General features: G+C 45.5%; 1 protein-coding gene across 4 annotated transcripts in view; it reads right to left on the bottom strand.

Annotated features, from left to right (window-relative positions):
* LMO1 (LIM domain only 1) overlaps positions 1-21,466 on the bottom strand; it is a 70,471-nt gene that overhangs the window by 3,496 nt on the left and 45,509 nt on the right. For 3 of the 4 annotated variants that reach the window (XM_027700818.1, XM_027700810.1, XM_027700802.1), the window contains 2 exons: positions 10,850-10,975; positions 6,088-6,184 (listed from right to left, as the gene is read on the bottom strand). In XM_027700818.1, the coding sequence (XP_027556619.1) occupies positions 6,088-6,184; positions 10,850-10,975 (223 nt within the window). Of the gene's footprint in view, positions 1-4,828; positions 5,122-6,087; positions 6,185-10,849; positions 10,976-21,466 lie in introns of those variants that run through there. The other variant, XM_027700829.1, reaches the window with a different exon arrangement.

Raw genomic sequence — 21,466 nt, 5'->3', positions numbered from 1 at the left:
TAAGTTAGTAGTGAAACATTCCTTCCAGGGAACTCCTGGGAGTTCAGGATTATGTGTCTGGTCAGCGGCGGAGCCTGAATGTGTATTTGCGCATTGCCCCGGGTGTGCAAGGTGCCCATGGCCGTGCCACCGCCTGCAGGTGCTGCCACACCGTGCCCGTGGGCTGGCACCAGGCTCCAGCTGCGCTGAGGCCCTGCCCATGGCTCTGGCTGCTGGGCACCCACTGAGGGAGAAGGCTGACATTTCCAGCAGCCCTGACCCTGGGCCACCTGCTTGGCCACCACACCTCCCCCCGCCAGAGCACCTTTGTTTTATAGTGCTCCCAAAGTTAGTCGCCCAGCCAAGTCCCATTTTTGCCCCTGTATCACCTGGAGGGGAAAAAATTGCCCGTGGCTCAGAGAGGATGGATGTGCATATACCTGGGTCTGAGACAGCCTCTTGTCCAAAACCCAAACCATTTGCCTGCTCAGTGGTATTTATCCCTACATGCTGAGCTAACTGTGCTATGGGCAGGTGGGAGCAGATCCGGCACTGGGCATCAGCATTGGAGCCCCTGGCTTTGGCACTCAGTTGCTCCCATAGGCAAAAACCCCAGGGAGAGTGAATTCTTGGGCCTGATGGGGAGGGAGGGTTGGCCCTCAGGAGGGATGGTGGACAAGCAATGCAGCAGTAGCTTAAATCATCTCCCCTGGGCATGTTTTCCCGGGATGACTGGCCTCAGAGCTGTGTCCAGTGCAATATATTTATGTTATTTATATTTACACTTATACTTTTGCATTACTTACAACGTGCTTCATAGTGCTTTTGTGGCAAAACAGATCTCTGCTTGGGCCACTTGCCCTCCAATTGCTTACAATAAGCTACTAATATTTGGTACTTTCATCTGCAGCTGATCCCCCACTTCAATCCACCTCTCCATGTTCTGCTGCTTCTGCAGGTTTGGTCCTTCCAGCTCTGCTTTCTCTCAGATCTTTACTAAAAACCTTCTTCTGCACCATGAAGCAGCTGCCCCGCCAGACATCTCAGCCTGGCCAGAGTCATCCTCAGCATCCTTCAGCATTTTACTATTAAAACCAGAGCAAGCCAGCCAGACAGTCATTTGGTTCCTGTAAGCAGTGATACCTACATCAAGCTGTGCAAACTGAGGCTTCCCCTGGAGCCGGTGCCTGCACTGGGAGCTCAGCCCTGCCCTGGAGTGCACTACAGGGAATACCGTGCCTAGGGATGAACAAGAGAGGTGGAGAGTCTTGGGGAGATGCCTGCCCATCAGAGAAGCTGGAGCTATCTGCTGACTTGGGGTGCAACAGGAGAGGCAGCCGGAAATCAGCTCCAGGTCTGAGTGGGCTCCCCTAGAAAAACATTTGCAACCTCCCTCTCTGCTAAAAGGTCCATTTTTCATGAGAAGCTGATGTCTGAGGACACAGGGGGGTGAGAGGACAGGGTAATGGCATCACCCCACTCACTGCTGTTTCCATTTGGAAATAATATTACAAACTCATTGCAGGCAGCTCCACTGCTGCCTTGCTGGCACAGGGGAAAGGAGCAATTGCTAGAGCAGGTGGGAAGCCGGCACCCCATAAACAGGGACAGGGTTTAGCAATGGGACACAGAGTGACTTAATCAAGAATTAAGTCAGAAACTTTCACTGGCAAAAGCCATCTCCATCTCCAACAACTCCACATTCCCTAACCTAGGGGAGACAGCCCCAGGTACACAATCACCGATGTTACCTATGGCCACTACAGGTCAACCCCAGCCCTGCAGCTGGCACAGCCCCATCAGGCTGCTGGAGAAGAGCCTTCCTGTCTGAGAGCTGCTGAGGGCTGGGAGCCAGGTCATTTGAGGAATTAGATTTTGAGTGATTGTTTGGAGGACTTTGCTCACAGCTCCCTCACCCCAGCAATTTGGAAGTGAGGCCCAGGGCCCTCACCACGCTGGTGGAGAGACCTTGACAAATCCCTGGTGTGTGGCAGGGGCTGGCATGGTAGCACCCCTGAAAGCCTGAGGAACATCTTGGTGTTACAAACGTCTGCCCCTGTGCCCACACGTCTGCTGATTTCCATACTAAAGACATTTACTGTATATGTTTCCCACCAGGGAAAACTGCTGTCTGCGACTCAGCTCTATTACTGGAAGAGCAGCAGCGGTATTTGCGCTACTCTGAATATTGCATTTCCAGGACCTGCTCTGTGGCTTTCGAAATCCTCCTTCCAACTCCCCACATCCCCCTTGGCCAATTAGGGAAAACGCCTGGTGGGGGTGATGGCCTCCTCCTCCGTGTGGCAATGCCGCGCCGAGGGACTGGCGCCGAGCGGCGCAAACCATCCCTTCTTGGCGTTGGGAAGCGCGGTTCGCAAGCCAACGACAGAGGGATGAAATGCAAATATAGCATTTCTTGTAAAGTAAATTAAGCTAACAACGAGGTAACAAACCGCTGTTAATATTAGATTAACTTGTTTGGCAAGATATGAAATGGGGTGAGCTGGATTGCCGGTGGCGGAGTGCTCAATAGCGCTAATGCTGCTCAGGGAAGTATAACATCCCTCTGACAGACAGGGGCACGCTCCAAAAATAAAATAAATTAAGTCTGGAGGGAGAGCCAGAATCTGTGCAGCAATTACACCAGCATTAAAGATGAATGGAGAAGAAGCTTAAGATTTTGATTGCCTTTAAATACTGGCTTGTTTTTAATCTCAAAATCAGACTGCGCTATGATCAGCCATTAGCCCCGACTACAAAAAAAAAAAAAAGAGAAAGAAGATCCTAGATTTTAACATTTGTAGCATGAACTTAAAATACCTCTTTGATCTAAGATAAGGAGGCAAATGGCACATAATGCAGAAGTTAAAGCCAGCTGAGTGCAGTTGGCAGCTGGCGGCGGCTGGGCTGACATTGGAAATGATGGAGGTTTGGACAGAGGGGTCACTGGGAGCCATGTCCTCAGTGTGGGGACTGAGGCACAGGCTTAAATGTCATACTATATGCCAGTGGTCACTAAACTGATTAAGCAGTGGTTATCTTTAGCAGTAAAAGGGCTATCTGCTAATACTAAATGATTAGCGGCTAAAATGCCATTTACTCTGCTCTGATTCCTTGAATGAATATTTATGCCAAGTGATGACTATAACACCATCAAAAGGTTTCCGTGCTCTGCTCCGTAGAGTGGAAGCGATTATTCAACAGCAGGTCTGCACTCCAGCACTTGTTTCTATTAAGCAAATTTGCAGCGTTCAGACAAAAATTCATGATTGCATTGTCCTCCTGGGATTTTCATTTTTAAAGATATCCCACCTCCAACACTCTCAGGGGCACAGGCCATGGCAGGCAGGCCTTGTCTGCTGGCAGATACAGAAAAGAGAGATATAGATGCTGCACAATTTCTCCCTTGTGTTATTTTTTTTTTTTAATATAAGACAACCGGACATTTGCTGCACCCCACTCAGCAGCTAGAAGCTGTGTCCTGCCCCAGGCTTTCCTCCCACCCACCCCGCTGCCAGCTGAGGTTTTTGCATGAAACAGCATCGTGAAATTCCTTGTTAGACATCAGCAACTGGATCTACAGCCATGGTGACGAATCAAGTGGGCTGCCCATCAGAAATGAAGTCCCTGCACCCCAGGGTACTGCCTGCATTTCACAGCAAGGACAAGCGCAGGGAGGCAGCGAAAGCCATTGCACATAAGTCAGGGCCCACAGTGTAAATGACACCTCCAAATGGGCCAGTTCAGATCCTCCTGCCCTGCAGAGCCAGTGTGGGGACACACATACACAGCAAGACATGGCTCACACCAACCAAACACCATTTGTGTTCATCCAACAGTAGAGTGGGATTTCCTGCACAAACGACCCTCTACTCCAGCATCCTCCTCCCTCTGGGGTGACATTTCTGCAGCTCTCCCAGCGATGTACAAGAGATCAGGCAGCTGCAGAGCCATTAGCTGGCATTAGCAAGGCAGTTCTGAAAAGTTACACTTTCCTCCTCCCTTCAATTCTGAAGTAAGTAGACCAGCTAAGCCAAGAAAAAAATGCTTTCTAGAAGGTACCATTCTCCAAAGGACTCAGTTTTTAAACTGGTACCAAAACCCTCCTTAAGAATCTGAACTAAAAATTAATAGCTCCCTCCAGCGTGTTTGGTGAGTGGTTTTGGTTTTGTTTTACTGCTTCCTTCCTCACCACAGAGCAGCACCCTCGCGCTGCCATTGTGTGATGAATTACAGCAAATCCCAGAGGCAGGTGAGGAGCCATCACTCTGTAGCACAGGCAGAGGCAGTGACTGTCTGGCAGCCCATTTCAAAGCAAGAAATCAAAACATTTGCGTAACAAGCTACTCCTTCCTTAGCTCCAGCATGGCCACCTCCCACAGCCTCTACAAAAAGAGCATCAACCCTACAGTTTCTCACAAGACAATCTTCCCCAACCCCAGAAAGCACGAAAATGGAGAAGCAGTTAAAATACCACATATCCATAGGCAGCTATAGGTGGCTTTTAAATTGCTATTCCATGTTTATGGGAATAAAGAGGGATGGGGCCAAACATTTTATAATGGGTCTCTCAATCCAAAATATCTGTTTATGAAGAAAAAATCACTCAATCATTTCACATGTCTCAGGTAGCTTTAGATGATAGGCAATATTTTGAAGCTCACTAAGTGTCTAGGCTCACTAAGTGTCTACTGGAGTTTTGCCTCTATTTAGCCATTATTTAGCACAGGTGTACATAAAAGCATTTCATGCAACAGTCAGAACAACACCAAGCTGCACTGTATTTGGCATTTGCAATCCAGAGAACACACACAAGCGACCCAGGACCAGCAACCAATTAAGTCACATCAGAAAAAAAGTACTCGGTGTCTATTTATTAAAGGAAAGGGGGGCAAATTTAAGAAAAAGCCAGAAGACAAAATAAATAGAATTGCAGCCATCCTTTACAGCTACTGGTGCACTATATTAAAGTGACACTCACCATACAAAGAAATGTGTTTGATACAGTCCAGTGGGTTGCACATGAATTGCATAACCTTGAAAATCATTGCACAAAGCATCGCAGCAGGAACACAGTTCAGAATTTTTCTCCAGGAGATGCTTCAAATCTCATCGCTTTTGTTGCGTGGGAGGTCAAAGCACCTGGCACAGAGTAAGCAAAAAGGGCTGTGGGAAGGGATGATGCTGCATCAGCGCCCAGTCATGTTCAAACCCAGACATCAGCCCTTGCAGCAGCTCTGACAAGCGATGCCCCATGGGAAAACACCACTGCCTATCAAAGCCTTGAAATTAATATCCTGATCAATGCCCAGGCACCTGTTGGCAGGGCTGGAGGGAGCCTGCTCCTCGCAGACCAGACTGGAGACACTGTATCAGCTGGCCAATAAGTGCTCCTGGCCATGGAAAAGCTCTGTCTGAATTCCTAGAGGTGCAAAGCGAGGTGCCTCTCAGCCAGCAGCTCAGCAGCCCTGGTGGGACCCGGCCAGCGATGTCAATGGTTCCCAACCATCACCTGCCTCCAGCTTGTTCCCTCCCATTGTACAGGGAAGCAGGTGGTTGGACACAAGTCTCTGCACTGTTCAAGCAGAGAGGTCTAAGTCTGCAGCAGCATTTCCCCCAGCTGGTGTTTGTGAACTTGCCTCTGCTGTGATCCATGTGATTCCAGGGATCTGTGTGTATTTTTCTAATAGTCTGCTCAACATAAAGCACAGGAAACACAGCCGTTTGCCACATGGGGAAGAAACCACAGCAAAGATGACCAGGAAACATTCATAATTTTTAATTCACACCAGTAATAAAATTGCATTACATTTTTCATAAAATAAATGTTCCAGTTTATATACAGAAAACAGACTGTACAGAGCCCTCCCCCAGACCCCAAAAACTCACAAACATACAGGCAATGCAGTGCTCAGCTAAGCAGGCACAACTGTACATCTAAAATTGTAACTGCTTTGTGTTGGGGGGGAAAAGTACTACAATGTATATAGTCCTCTCTGGACCAAGAATTAAAAAAATATTGCAGGCAAGCTGACAGGCGCCCTCGCTGCTCATGCGGCCAAGCGCCCATCCCACAGTGCTTCAGTGAAGCAGGGTCTGTTATTGAACCTGGGACTCGAAGCTCCCATTCAGCTGCCCTTCCTCATAGTCCATCTGACACAAGATCATGTTGTTCTTCAGGAAAAATTTGTCTCCCACACAGAATCTGGAAGATAAAAAGAATTAGTGGGTGTAAGTATGCTTGGGTCTCAAGGCGACTCTGGTGACCAGTTTGATTTCTATCTCTACCAGTGGCATCGGAGCCCAGGAAAGCCCATGTGCTTCTGCCCGCCTCCCTTTCCCCATCCCCACCCCAGGGCTTTGCTGTCCCTTTCCCTGGCACAGCTGTGCTCGGCTCCAGGCCACAGTTGTACGAAGCAGCTCAGGGAGCAGATCCCAGTCCCTGCCGGGTCCCACACCAACAGCAGGAGGAGACCAGGAGCAGTTAAGGGATTTGTCCCTGCAGACAAGAGGTGTCGGCTCTACAACCGAGAAATCAAGCGGCCGATATTACACAGAGACTATTTGAAGTTTTTGCTGGTATCCATGTTTCCACAGTTCCCTCGGGTGAGGCAGTATTTACACTAATTTCCAGGCAAGGACTGGCTATTAAGTCCTTCCTCACCCCCTTGTGTACAGTGCTGAACAATAAATAGAAATTTCCCGGTGGCTGGACTCCTAACCTTTATCTTCATTGAGCGAAGGGCACAGCTCTCTATATACCATGTAAATTGTTCTGTTTGTCTTGAAGTTGACAGAGAAGCTTGTGATATTTAACAATTTTATTTGACCATTAAGGTCAAAAAAGTTCCACATATAAGATCTGAGAGGTGTGAACTGACAGCCAATAGCTTTTTTGCCTTGTCTGCTTGCTCAGGAATCAAAAGATAATCTTTACTCCTTAAGATAACAAATAACGTTCTTTGCACCCAATTCAGGGGCTGTTTTTTGTCCATCACACTGGCAGGGCAATGACGGACCAGAACACGCAGCTGTGCCTCCCTGCCCCAGGAGCTGAGCCTGAAATCAGCCCCAGGTCCCTAAAGCAGAGAGGCACCCTGGGTCAGGGACTGTGCCTCAAGGCATCTCTGAACTAGGTTCTGAAGGAAGATCAGTGGAGATGACCCCATCCTCAGGAGACTTAGCAGACCTCAAATGCCCACTTTTCCTGCTCCCAGGCAGAGCTTTGGCACTGTTTATTCCTTGACTAAAATACTTTCTTCATTTTAACTCAGGCAGCTTCAGGCAGAACATCTCTATAAAACTGAGTATTTTCTGCTAAAAGAACAGGAGTGATAATTTTAGAGCTCCTTCATAGGTCCAACATGGGCACAAGTTTTCTCCAACTGGACACCTGCAAATAAGCTGATTAATTTGCCAAGTCGGTACAGAGGGAACTGAGTGTTGGTTCTGCCTTTATAGGATTTCACTGGAGACCATCCATCCTCTTCCCTCTGTGGCACGTGCTTTAGTAGCTATGAAATTCAACCTTTTTTGTATATAAAAAAGCTAAAAATTATTCTCAATTTAAATGAACAGCTCTTATGCTAAAAACTGTACTGCTTACACTCTCCCTAACACCACCTTCCCCACCAGCAGGTTTACTCACTATAAATAACAGACACAGCTGCTTGCTTTTTACTACTTATCCCTACCTTAAGTACCATATAAATCTCCGGGAAGAGAAATGCAAAAATTACTCTTACTACCAGCATCAACATCTGTCTCTTGCTAAACCTGGTTTGGGTCTAGAGGAGCCAAAAGAGGAGCTGGAGAACTAGGGAATTGGAAGGTGGGGGTGTTGTGTACAAGCACATGGGAACTGAAATGCACTGCAGGGGTACCTTAATATGATGTGAAGTTTTGGGAGAAGGGTTTGATTCATTGGAAAGGCAACTATTTCTACCTGCCAGCCCTGCAAGCCCACCAGTAAACTGGGATCTTTTCAGCTGATGCATCACAATTGGAGACCGAGAATTTAACAGGGCAACTTCAGGCTCAGTTTCTCGTGTCCCAACCCACAGGTCTCTTCAGAGAGAAATGTGGGACCACACCATCAGCCCCCATGCTCGGAGCAGGAATGTTGCTGAGCCCCTCTGGCTGATCAAGTTCCAGCCAGCAGCAGTGAGAAACAGGTGCTGAACCTACCCTGCCATTTCTACGGAGTGATTTTCTTCTGAGCAAAACCACACTTCAGATAATGGCAACAGAAGCAGCTGGATTTCCTGCAACCCTTGTATCGCTGACCTATTAGCCAGTTACAGCAGTGATCAGCTTTTATTCAGCACTATGATAACCATTTGACTTTAGAAGAGTTTAAAGCACAGTAGGCTGAGTAGCAATGCAGGACTAGCTGCAAACCTGATGTTTTAGAGAATGAAACTAATGAAAACACTGCACACTTGGTAAAAATATTAGAGATTTTGCTCTGATAGGTTTAACACTCTATACAGTGTCCAGCTATAGAAGGGCAAGGAAGCTAGAAGAGAATTAAAGAAAGGTCTTCCTCATCAAATCTTTTCATAGCTGAAGAGTGAGAAGGGGTTTCGGTGGGGTTTCCAATTCAGGACTAGTATTGGCATCCACCTCTGCAATTTTGACTTTAGGGTTACTTAATCTCACTGTTCTCAGTTCAGCATCCAATGTTGCCTGTTACATGATCACTTCCACTCTGCCCTTTCAAGCCAAAATCTCTACAGAATAAGTCATAAAAGTTTGTAGCCCTCTGATCTCAGCCAAAAATAACAACCTACACATAGCTCTACGCTGTCCACTCAGCCCATCTTTCAGAACAACTCAGCTCCTCTCAAACCGGGCAGCAAATCCCTTGTGCATCAAAGCGCAACTCTGCCAGATCGGGGGGATTACCTGTGCTCTCCTGCCGGGCAGTGTCAGCACGTGGAGGTTACGGGAAGAGCAGGCAGGGCAGCACTTTGCACTGAGTGCAGTAACAGTGTTAACAACTGCAGAGGGAAGGGAGGGAGGGAAGTGCTTTGGAGTCTTTGAAATAAAGAGTGAAATTTTAAAGAAATTACCAAAAAGGAAAACTAAGCATCACTAGGATTTTCCACAAGAGAAGAAGGGTAAAGTAGGGGTTTGATGACAGATAGTCATCCTACAGACTCCAAGGCCAACCCAGCACTCCTCCCTGTGCAGCCCATAGCCAAGACTTGCCTCTGCCTGAAGATGCTCCACCCTTAATATCTGCGTGGAGTTTGGGAGTACCCCTCTCCTGCCTGGCCTTCATCAGCAGGGTGAAGAGAACTGAGCCTGAGGGCTGAGCCTGGCAGCACATGGAGACAAACCCCAGAACTGAGCAGTGATTTTAGCACTGTGGAAGGAGCATCTCGGGGAATAAGGTCATCTCTGTGCAGTCACATGCTGCTGGTCGGGGATCGTGGCTGTGGCAGGAGCATGTTCAAAAGTTACAAAACAAGACTGGGCAACTGAAAGATTTCATGTGGCTTCTGGAGAGAGCCCAAGGCCAGGAGCCACTAGATGTCACTGCCGCCCCGGCACTGCCACCGCGCCCGTGGACGCGACAGTATTAATGGGAATTTTGTATCCCGAATAAACACCGCCTCCGCCTTCAGCCAGCGATCGAGTAAAGCCACCTGGGCTACACACGGCTCACCCGATTCGCCTCTTCTGTGCTCTGGCACCAACCAGCTGCAAGCCCATCTATCTCAAGGGCTAAGCCACTGTCAGAGGGCACAGAAGGAGAAGCAGACAGGGTCGCCTAAGGTTAGAGGGGAGGTGGCAGGTTTGCATCCATACATGTATGGCTGCTTCATGAGACATCCCACTGTGACTTTTTTCTAGAGTGAGCAAAGAATTTTAAAGTCAGTCTTTTAGCTTGACTTTTATGGAACTGGGTTCTCTATCTTCCTGCACCTATCCCACACATATCTCTCACACCTCCCCACGGGATGAAGCATTGCATCCTAGTTTCATCTTTGGGAAACACAATCACAGATTAAGAACAGGAATCCCAGCACAGGCCTTGGACACTGGGCAGCCACTACAGCCTGACTAAACAAGCAGTAAGAACAGCAAGCAGTTTCATGTCTGTCTTAGGCAAGGATGGATAGATGGATGCATCAGAAGGTGACACTAAATCACATCTGGTTCTGTGGGCTTCCATTCTGCCTACAATGACCAACAAACACGCTGCTAGGAAGATTTTTCACAGCCCTCCCAAATTCAACTGGCTACAGGTAGTATATGTGAAAACACTGTGCATGACCCTTTATTATACTCCTCGATGTGCATTTTCCAACGGGTAAAACCCAGCAGAAATACACAAGGCCTACTCAAAATTATACCACCAAGATCCCCTGTTAATTACACAACAACTAAAGGGATTTGTTCCCAGTGTTGGAAACGGCTTAGCTAGAGTATTTTTCTCCTTCCTGTCCCTTCTCTTTATCCTTCTTCTTTGCCATCCCCTGTTTTGAGCCCGTCAGAAATGTGATTTAAGCAAGATAACATCAGTTTGCCAGAGGAGGTCCATTCTCCATCGTCTGCATTCTGCAAAGAGGGTAGATCCTGAAAGGACGCTGAATCAGTTTGTTTTATTCAGCAGCAGCTGTGCCGCATACAGTCTGTGCCTGTGTGCCCCCCCTTGCCCCTTCAACTCCCACCAGCTCCAAGGGGATTTGCAGTAAAAGGGCTACAGGTACTTACATGCATCACCCAGGTCAGCCTAATAAACCAGCCTGAGCCACGCCAGCAGGCTGTGAGCCCCAGACAGGTAGTGCAGATCAAACGTTTCCCCATTTTGTGGGCAAAGGTATAAATTAGTTTGTGTGTATAATAACTGTGTCCTCACCGCTGGTTGCAGAGCTGACAGGCAAAGCAGTCCAAATGGTAAACATTATCTCTGGCCCTCATCACCATCTCAAAGGCAGGGATCAGTTTACTGCAGGCAGCACAATTCCCGGTGGTACCAAAGAGCCTGCCAAAGAAGCACAATCATTAGAAGCCATTTTAATTAAATGGTGGAAGGACTAATTAAGTGTAATTAGCAGTATCAAATACTGTATTGCACCAATAAATAGAAGTTGCAGTCTCCATTTCACTGACCAACCAGCGTGCGGGAACTTGGGGTAAAACTGCCTGGTGAGCAGGCTCTGATCGTCGAGATGAAACTTCATTTGGTTTGCGAGCCTAGGGCTAATTTGCTGTCTAATGGAGAAAAGCATTAAACATTCGGAGCGCTATTTTGGGGCTCACAAAATTTCAGTCAAAAACTATCTGCCTCTCTGAAGCAGTGGGGAAGGTGCTTGGAGCCTCCCATCCTCCTCCGCGTGGGTTTGCTCTGCTTGGTCACAACCTGGCGGAGGGACAGGCTGGCACCTCGCAGCAAGACACACAAGTCCTGCAAACTTTGCCAATCCTGGCAGGCAAAGCTCTACTATAGTAGAGCTCAGGAAGAACCTCACTTACCTGCTGTTTAAAAAGAAAAAACATAATTTCTCTTGCAATGAGTGCACAGTATTTTGCAAGGCATCTTGGAGAGCAAGCCCTCCCCCGTGGCTGTGCCCCCCTTCTCCCACATCCTCATCCCTCCCAGGAGCCAGCTAAGCCCTTCCACGGCGGCCTGAACAGCATGCTCAGCCGTTCCACTTCAGCTCCCCAGTCCTCGAGGACAGCCCTTCAGCACTGGAAGCTTTGCCATTTTCATCTTGGCTTTCACTATCTGTCTCCCCAGATGTCTGCTGCTGTTACAGCTCCTGCCGGGGGACTCAACCAAGGCTGCAGCACCCTTTCCCCAGCCCCCAGCCCCCTTTTCCAAGGTGTCCCTGCAGACCCCTGTGCATGCCGGGGGCACCACGCCACTGCGAGGCTAAAGCCGCAGGAACCAGCTGGGGGCACCGATCAACAGGCTGACAAAACCAATCTCACCCCAGACTGTGGTCAATATGCATGTGGGTTAGTTACTTTGCCTAGAAGATGATAAAAATCGTATTCCTGGGGCGATGGGCCTCAAGACGTACGATTCCTGCTGACCATTAGCTCTGCGCATGCAACGCGTCGCTGCCCGCAGACAGATTTGGGCTCATGGCTTGTTTCAAGCCATTGGTTCTGGCTGATTCCACAACACGGAGATGAGAAGCATCAGGAAAATCTATAACCAATTTCTAAACCTGCAATTTGCCAAGCTAATCAATACTAATTATTACTGGCCAGTAATTGTGAATTAAACCACCCAGCAGTGTTATAGAAACCTCCACAACTCTCCCTCCCTCCCACAGTGCTGTGATTCCAGAGTCAGCTTGCTCTCCAGCTTAAAAAAGGCTACCCTTATTTTTCTTTAGATGTGGTATCAGTGGTCTTTCATTAGGCCTGGCTGGAAAACCCCAAGCCTTCCTGTGAAGAAACAGCGCTCAGTTTTCCCTGATAGTTAAACCACGCAAACCAAACTGAAACACTCGTGCAGGACAGAAAATCTGCAGAGCGAGTACCAAAATTTTTTCCCCTGAAGGCAGCCAGGGGAGCCAGCTGAGCACGGGGCTTGGCTGCCTAATGCCAGCAGACCAGACTGAAAAAATGTGGCAGTGAAAAGCGTCCAGGTCTCCACCCTGAAACACCCTGGCTCTCACTGAGCACCTGCTCGCAAATCAAGCCATTGTTACAGACATCCCTCCCTTCCTCAACGTAGCTGCCCCTTTCCACAGTACCTCACTTGGGCATAGCAAAGCCTGACAGCTTTTGCCAGGATTTTCCTATTTCCCATAAAACCAGGCATCCGTTTTTAGAGTACCCAAGTCACAGCAAACTCAAAAAATGAGTCAAATGCATTAGGCAGGGAAATTGGGAGGTTAATCCTAGATTTGCTCTGTGCCCAGCACTGCTACATGCGCAAGTATAAAATATCCATTATTCATTAGCATCACAGTTGTGTGGAGCTCAATCTAGATTAAACAAAATAAAGGGGCCCCAGACAGCACCATTTGCATTGTTAAGCAGGTGCTTTTCTTCAGCCTTCAAATAGGAGACTTTTCTAAATGGAAATGATGGGGAAATTTGGACAGATGTTCACTTAACTATTTAAACAGTTAGCTTAAGAAACATGAAAAATGTATTTGGCATCGTATTCACCTGTCTCCTTTCAGGGGTTTTGGGGGTAAACCAATTGTTAAACAGCTTTGACTGTTTGCATAAGATCTGAAGCTTATGTTCTGTCCAGCTGAAATCGTGTTGCCTTCTAATGTCTACATAAACGTAGCTTCCAGCTAGTCAGCACGCTAATCTTTTTCTCTTCTATCAAGTTTCACAGTCCTTCATACCCTCCCTCTTCCAACAGATGAACATTTCACACTTATTCTAGCACTTCCTAATTTTAATCTGCTTTTCAGGGAGTGATTTAGAGCCCCGTATATTCACCATGCTTCTAAAAATACGCTGTAACTTGTAGCTCAGTGAACATTTTTTTTTTTAATCTGTTGGAAGAAAATACAAAATGAGCGCAGACTTTTGCCTTTTTTGTTTGCTTGTAGAAAACTTGCCACCTCTGACACCTACTGATCCAGAAGCTACTTGAGGTGAAACTTTCTGAGGTGAGGAGCTCAACATTATCGGAAGAGGGAGAGAAGAAAAGGAGCAGGAGAAAGATCTTCCACCCCAAGCCCCATCTGTGGTTATATTTAAAATAACCCCACATAAACAAACTGATCTGCATTCTGTCCCCCAGATACCTTCATAACAGATGCAATACTCTCTCACACATTCATGCACACAAAGTTTAAGCGCGTTAGAAACATCTGTCGGAAGATGCTCAGCATCTACTTACCAGCTTGGAGCCATTGGCAAAAAAGAAGCTGGAAATACAGAAAGTTTTCAGTTTGGAGTTGTTTTTCTTCTTCCAAACCCCCTATTTTTTCACTTCCCTTTGAAGTTAAAAGGCAACAATTTTCAAGCACAGATTTATTCCCCCTTATGTAACAGGAAGACCCAGTCAGCTTGTAAATAAGCATAGACTATGCAGATTTAAAATTTAGCACAATTAAACTTTTACCCTGTGATAGTAATTATGTTTAATGGCTCAGCCTGAACTTCACCATGTCTATTGTTGTCAGCCAGCCTAAAAGCAGGAGTTTGTCCAAGGACAATTTTCTGTAGTTTATGGGCACACTAAAAATCCTGCTATGCTCTTTTCTCATTGGCCATTGACGTCAGTGTGTATAGTAAAAATTAAAGCTAATTGGCATACAGGAGCAGCTCTGAATGCAAATGAATTAATGAAAAAAGAAGGGAGAGCTCCTGGAAGCAGTAGGCAACTGTCAAAGGATGTTTTTTATGGAGTCTTGTCTGGGCTAAAGAGCAATCCTCTGCAGGATGATGCAGACCTCAACAGCTCCATGAATACACCTGAAGTTAATTCAAACTATAATAAAGTCACAGAACCTTGCAGATTTTTTTGGGGAAAAAGAGAACGGTAAAGGGTCTTTACTGTAGGAAAAGAGTAAGAAACTTCTCTTTAACACGTTAAGTTTAGCACCTTTCAACAGATTTTTCCTTCAACCAAAATGTGCAGGGGGTCTAAACCGAGAACCTTCTTGCCTATTTCTGTCACCACTAGGAACAACAATCTGGTTTAGTCACTGCCTACGAGGAGAGAGTCCCTGTTTCTTCTCCCCACTCTAGCCTGTGTCTGACTTTAGCCTGTAACCAAAAAAGAAGGAGAAAATCTTCCCTCCACAGAAAGTGAAAATTTTAGAGCTGTTGACTTCACAGGAGACAAAAAAAGAGGAAGCAGGACAGACACATACAAATATGAGTGGTACAGAAAGGATAGATTGGCAGTGTCAATCGGATTTTTTTTATACAACACAAGAACAAAATGAGTTCACAATTACACAGCTGAGTTGAGACTATCAATTCCCCTCAAAAAGGAGGGTTTTTTCATCACCAAAAGATAAGAATTATGAATTGAAATAGGACCAAACACTTAATAATACAGATAAATATCTACATTTGTAGATATCGTGTACAACTACATATTTTTCTACATATTTATGTATCCAGATTATCCAGATATACAAGTTTTTAGAAAGCTACTGAACCCCATGCTCATATCCTCTCCAGCCAGTAGGTGAAAGAGGTTTTCCCATACACCTTCCCTATACACCTGCTGCTGTTTATTTCCTAGATTCATCAGGGCCTGCTATAGAACAAGATTTGCTTTATATACCTGAAACTCATCATCATGAAAAGAAAAGGTTTTGCCCCTACCATTTGAAACAAAGCAACAACTAGTATTTCAGTGAAGATGGCTCTTGACAGCTTGCAATCAGTACTTTTCCCATCTGTGGATATTAGAAATCTGCTGAGCTACAAGTCTGATTTGACCAAAGTATTGAATATACCAATAATTGCAGGGAAAGCCTAAACATCACTTAGAAAGATAAAAAGAATACGCTTAAAAGTAACTTCAGACAACTTCCCTGTAATCAGCCTTTGCATAATATTAGAGAAAGCCTTAGTGATAGGAGATTCAGTACTCTGAATATATATTAGCTGGTGCACCCTCCTATCCAGGACACTGTTGTCAAGTGCCGCAGTGGGAAGTCATGTCAGCTGAAGGAAAAGAAATGCATTTTGATACTAATGAAATTGGTCAAGCTGTCCCCTCATGAAGCCTTCAAGTTCAATCCCAAAGAATTTACATCTTGCATGCCAAAGGGTTTGGCATTCACAGATAGCGTAGCAGGAGGAGCTGAACCAGCGCTGTACAAAACAGCCCTCTGGCCGAGTGACCGCACTAGTTCAGAGATTAGTGGCTGTAAACTTCAAGGTTGCTCAAGGGTTTCTGTTTTCAGTTGAAGGACACATCTGAATGTTCACTTATTTTTACTCCTTTGGCCTCTCCCTCCATATTTTCAAAGGATATTCACAGTGGGGCTGAGACTCAGTAGGTAGGAGGTGTCCAAGTCCCCTGCCCCAGCCTTTCTCATGGTGTAACTGAAGCCACTGACCTTAAACCCATCTTGGCTCTCTCTGGCACCACTGAACACATGTGCAACAATGTCCTCTTAGGAGATTTTAAATACAGCAGTCAGAAATCTGCAAAGTTGGAAAGGCTAGAGGCATGCTAGTGTACCACAGCCAAGTAGAATTGCTCCCCAAAAGCTTTCCTCCTCACTGAGGGGTATTGGAGAAGGAAACAAAAGGGCAAAAAGCAAACGAACAAACAAAGTATGAGCACAGGCTGTGAGACACTCCTGGAACAGAAACTATGGAGAAAAAAATAATTCTGTACTTTAACATCACAAAGCACAGCAATGTTGCCAAGACACATTGTATTTTGAGCCTAATTAATCCTCCTTAATGTGTATAGACACCAAGTGTAGAAGCGAGGGTGTCCGATGTAGCATGCAAGACACTCCCTGTTGCGATGCAAGAGCAGCACTTCAGTTTAGCAACATTTTTAGGCTCTGAGCAGATACCATTTGTTCAGCCACACTGCATTTACACCTCCCCACGCTAAACCTGTCCCTTGAAAATCCAGCAGGGCATACTCTCAGAGCATGCATGCACCCTTATGCTTCTCTGGAGGGAAAAAGTCCCAAACACTCTCCTTCCTCCTTCCAAGGTGTTGCAGCTTCTGCAGGTTGAAGCTACTTTCTGAGTACTAGTGATGTCTTTGGTAGATTAACTTAAATTCTGCCCATTGCAGCGCACACATCTCGGTTCCTGAAGGCTTGTGCTTACATGTCCCACCATGGTTTAATGGTTTGGCTCAGAGCTGTTGTTACCGACCCAGGGAAGCCCACGAGGAGGGTATTTGTCCACATCCTCCCATATTCCCATGTTTGTGCAAGATCACTGCTCTTATCCCACAACCAAATTAGACCCTGCACATTTTCCAGATATAGAACACTTCATCTAAAGGGCTCCTAAAGTGATTCATTAACAGAATGAACCCGCTGGGGTATTTGGAGCAGAGCAAAAACCAGTTTCGAACTACTGGAAATTCCAGTACTGGGCAGCTGACCTTGTTTGCACTAGGAGCTGCTGAGGGTGGAGTTCAAGCCTCCGTGATACAAACAGTGCTGAGGGGCGCACAGGGCTACTCTGCTTGCTGGAGGAACCAACGCCAGGCACAGGTTGCAGCACCGATCAAAACACATGGGAAGCTGGGTGAAAAGAATTTCCGTGAAACCCCTTGAGAACAGCATCAGGGTTTCCCAGAAAGCCCTTCTCTCTTACTGATTTGCCATCATTTTTTAATGCAGGTTTTGAGCTTTCTTTGGAGTCTAATTAAGGCCCTAATCAGTTTAAATGATGAAAAACTTTCCCAACACCAGCATATCAAACACGCAGAAGCAACAGTTCTGCTCCTGTCAAAGCGAGCCTGACTCGCCTTTGCTCGTGTGAGGGCACCATGCTGAGTAAAAAGGAAAAATCACATTCTTCATCAGCACTTCACAGTGAAATTTAAGTTGTCGGTTCCTCACGGGAAATCCTGATGCAACACCCAAACTGTCCCTGTGAAGCGGAGCTTGGTGAACGTTTAATTACGCCTCGGAACAAACACACATCGCTGCGTGGGGGCTGCGAGGAGCCATCCGAGCTGCGTGCTAAGCTGCTCTGTCCCAGAAGCAGTTTCTTCAATAGCACTCGCTTATCAAAAATAATTAGAGGTAGGAATGCTGGAACTGTGATTATGAAACAAATGGTAAATCTATTTGCTGAGGCGAAATGTATTGAAAGATACATCTAGACACAGCTGGAGACTGAGGTGATACCACAAGGATAACAACTCGAGATCCAATTTCATCTTTCATGATTAAAAAATGAGCAAGAAAGTGTTTTATGAAATGTGAAGGTTAACAAATGTTCCTTCACAAGCAATGACGACAGTTTATCTTTTGAAACAAATGATCAGGCTATGGTCTGCTAGCAGCTCCCGAGACACACTGGAAAGATTTCTGCTAGAAACCCACTGAGGATCAGCACACAGGGCTGGCAGCCCACTGTGCTGCCAACACCCCGGACAAAGCCGGCTCCAAGGCAACGCTGCCGTACTGGGGCAGGAGCCGGGCGTGCTCCTGTCCCGACCCTCTGCCCTGTGCCAGTGACAGGAGCCCAGTTCATCCCTGCACCCAATCCCTGCAGTGGCCATGGCTCAGCGACACCTGCCCATGGGAGGGGTGGCACAGGAAGGTCCCAGATCGACAAATTAACAACCACTTTGGCTGAATTTCTAATTTGCCCAAAATATTCCAGGAGCCCCTTCTGTCTAAAGGGAAGCACCCATACACTGTCACCTCTGCTGCAATGAAAGAAGCAGCGGCTGGTGCTGGGCCTGTGCAGCCCCAGGCAGGGACATTCCTGCTGCAGGCTCTGATGGGAACTGGGGATGGAGCAAGGGGAGTGGGCAGCACATCTCACCAGGGGATGAAACATGTTTTCCTAAACAGCACAATCAGCTCCCAGGCAAATTCAAAGAAATGTTGGTCTATAAAGAGATTATGAAACACCAATTTTTCTCCTGGTTGTTACACTGCAATACTCCTTTTGGACTACAGATATAAAAGGTGCATATATTTACATTTCTGGGTACAGAATCAGTCTAGCTTTCAATTTTTCACATGATTGTTGACCTACTAAATATCAGTGGAATATTCACATATAGAGTAAGTGGCCAACAAGGAATTCCTCTGGGTGTTCTCCAGGTAAAACATTCCCTTTATGGTGCGACTACAGTGTGAAGTATGAAAACTTATTTTTAGGAATGAATTCGGCTACAATTTGACTAGTAGACCAAACACCGTGAGCTATTTAATGAGTAAAAAAATGCATATAGAAGCTCTAAAACTGTGAGGGAATTATATCATGATAGCTATGGATAATTCTCCAAGAAGAAAAATTCAAATTACCAGAAGTGAACAGACAGTAGAGAAGATGGTGATGGCAGCTTTAGCTCCTTCTAATAATATAATTAATAGTTAAAATTGAGAAAGAAAAGAATATTTATATGTAGAAGGCAACACAAGATGTTTTAAAGTAAAAAAATTGCTTTATACTCTCATAAAATATGGGACTGCATAGCAATGCCCTTATTCCTATCCTAGCAGCCTGAAAGGATTCCTTAGCATGAGGAGAACAGAACACAGGAGTTTGGCAGAACCCCCAAAAAAACCAATATAAACTAAATTTACTTATTAGTGAGCACACAAATCATGATAGCCATAAAGCTGGCTAAACAACTGAATGCTAGTTAACAACCATGTTACAGAATTAATGCTATTCCTTCCTATTCGAGTCTCCATCAAATTCCCTGGGATACGACAATTATACTGTTCTTCCCAACAAAAAAATCAAATAAGAAATATTTCTAGTGGTCAAAGCTCTTAACATCCTAAATTCTGATGGGGGAAAATATTTAAGGTAAAAGCCACATTAAGTCTTCTCTGCAGTTTAACTGTGCTGCACAAATAGCAACAGTTTTCCCCCTTGGTGGGCCAGAAATTATTCTAACACAAAAAATGGAGACAAAGGTATTATGAGACCTCTTTCAGGCACAGAACTTTGTTTCAGAGGCCACATTTAACTGCTGCTGGGACAGAAGCTGAATGGCCATGGTCAAACACTAGTCCCAGTTGTTGCCTTTCATGTTTCGTGTCATAAATTGCCCTCTCTTCTCAAAGTTGGAACGTGGGCCATTTCCTTGGGATCTGCAATGCCTGGCTTCTTTTCCATCTCTAGCACAGGCTTCTAGTGTGCCCCAGAAAATTCATATCCTCTAGGGGTCAGTGAGAAGATTGAGCAGCACCTCAAAGCAGCATTTTCAGCATAAAATAAGGAAAGAAAGTGCTCTACAACTACAATGAGGAAAAGGTTCTTTAAGCTTAACAGCATCAATACTGCTGTCCTTTGGCACTTTAACATGTCTGATTTGATGCCACACATTATTTTTGTTATGAAACTAGAATAAACCAAAATCAATATGTGCTTATTAAATGGACAAAACATGGGGTAGCTCATAGGTCTCAAAAAGCAAATGTAAATGGGAAACACTGCTCAGCTGAATATTTCTAGCAGGGTTCTGTTACATGCAGAATAAAGCTGAATATCTACCTTTAGGGTCAAATTAAGGAAAAAAAAAAAAGCACAGACACAACACTTTTTCAAGTTCACAAATGACAAATTCCAGAGAGGTGATAAATAATGAAATGGAGGATGACAGATGGAGAGACCTCGATCACTTGGCAAGCTGAGTGCAAGCACGATAAAGAAAAGATAATGTATAAACAAGATAAAGTATACAAAGAAATACTCCAGAAAATAATGCAGCTATTCTTTCTGGAAAGAAGATTATTCCTGGAAGTAGCTCTCCTGAGAGATTTTGGGGGTCCTTGTGATAGCACCTAGCATGACCCAATTGTGATACTGTGATGAAAAGCTTCCTCAGCAAGGGAAGATCAAAAACTGTTATATTCTTCATTGACACATCAGAATTATGACCACAATACAAAAAGAGTACAGCTGAACTGAAGGAGAACCACAAAGATTCTAATTTGAGGTTAGAAATCAGTGTGTTAAAGAACCCTCTGGAGCTCAGTGTTTTCAGATTAGCACAGACAGGGTGCCACGAGTGTCTTGTCACAAGTGACTTGTGACATTAGTCAATAATCAGATTTATGCAAGGTACAAAAATTATTTCACTATAGTGAAGGTAGTTACATATTTCCTCATCACACATTTTCCATCTTCCCAAAGGCTGCTTATCCTGTCTTTTCCTCTTTGGATATGTTCACCCTTACCCAAGCTCCTCTTCACTTGGATTTTGGGAATGTATCCCACCTAACCAGGTGTGGACCTGTGACTCCTGCCTGTGTGGCAGAATTTCAGCTGGGACATTTCATGTGTGCCCTGAGGAATTTCAGCTCCAGCAGGAGCAAAAATCCTCACGTGGGCAGGATGCTCCTGTACACTGCCTGGCTGGAAGGCAAGGTGACAGCTCCCATATGGCAGCTAATGGACTCATCTCTTCTGTTTGGCTCAGTGCTCTGTCTCTCATCTTTAGAAGGAGAAACATGTTTGTTCAAGTTTACTAAGAAAATATTTACTAAAGATTTTCTGAAATACATTTTACATTGAAAGACATGAAGCATCTGATCATTGACACTAATCTAGCCAGCATCTGGACACTACAAGGTTAGATGGCATTTTACCTCCCTATCTAAGAACCATGTGTTGGATTTGTTTTTGCTTCAGATGTTTTGCTGTTTGAGGTTGAACGGGAAATGCTATCAGTGCTTCAGAAAAATAAAAAGAAAATACACACATTAGCTGGAGATCAAATACATTCTTCCAAAGGAAAAACAAAGCAAAACTCAGAGTGTTTTGCAGTGTGACCCTCATAAGGATGTTTGCATTAGGCCTGCTGTCTTATTAATATTCATTTGTGTTTATATAAAGTATTTTGCACAAAACC

The sequence above is a fragment of the Neopelma chrysocephalum genome, unplaced genomic scaffold, assembly GCF_003984885.1.
Source record: "Neopelma chrysocephalum unplaced genomic scaffold, ASM398488v2 Primary Assembly neopelma1_24, whole genome shotgun sequence".
Lineage (NCBI taxonomy): Eukaryota > Metazoa > Chordata > Aves > Passeriformes > Pipridae > Neopelma > Neopelma chrysocephalum.
This window is presented reverse-complemented; position numbering and strand designations above follow the sequence as displayed.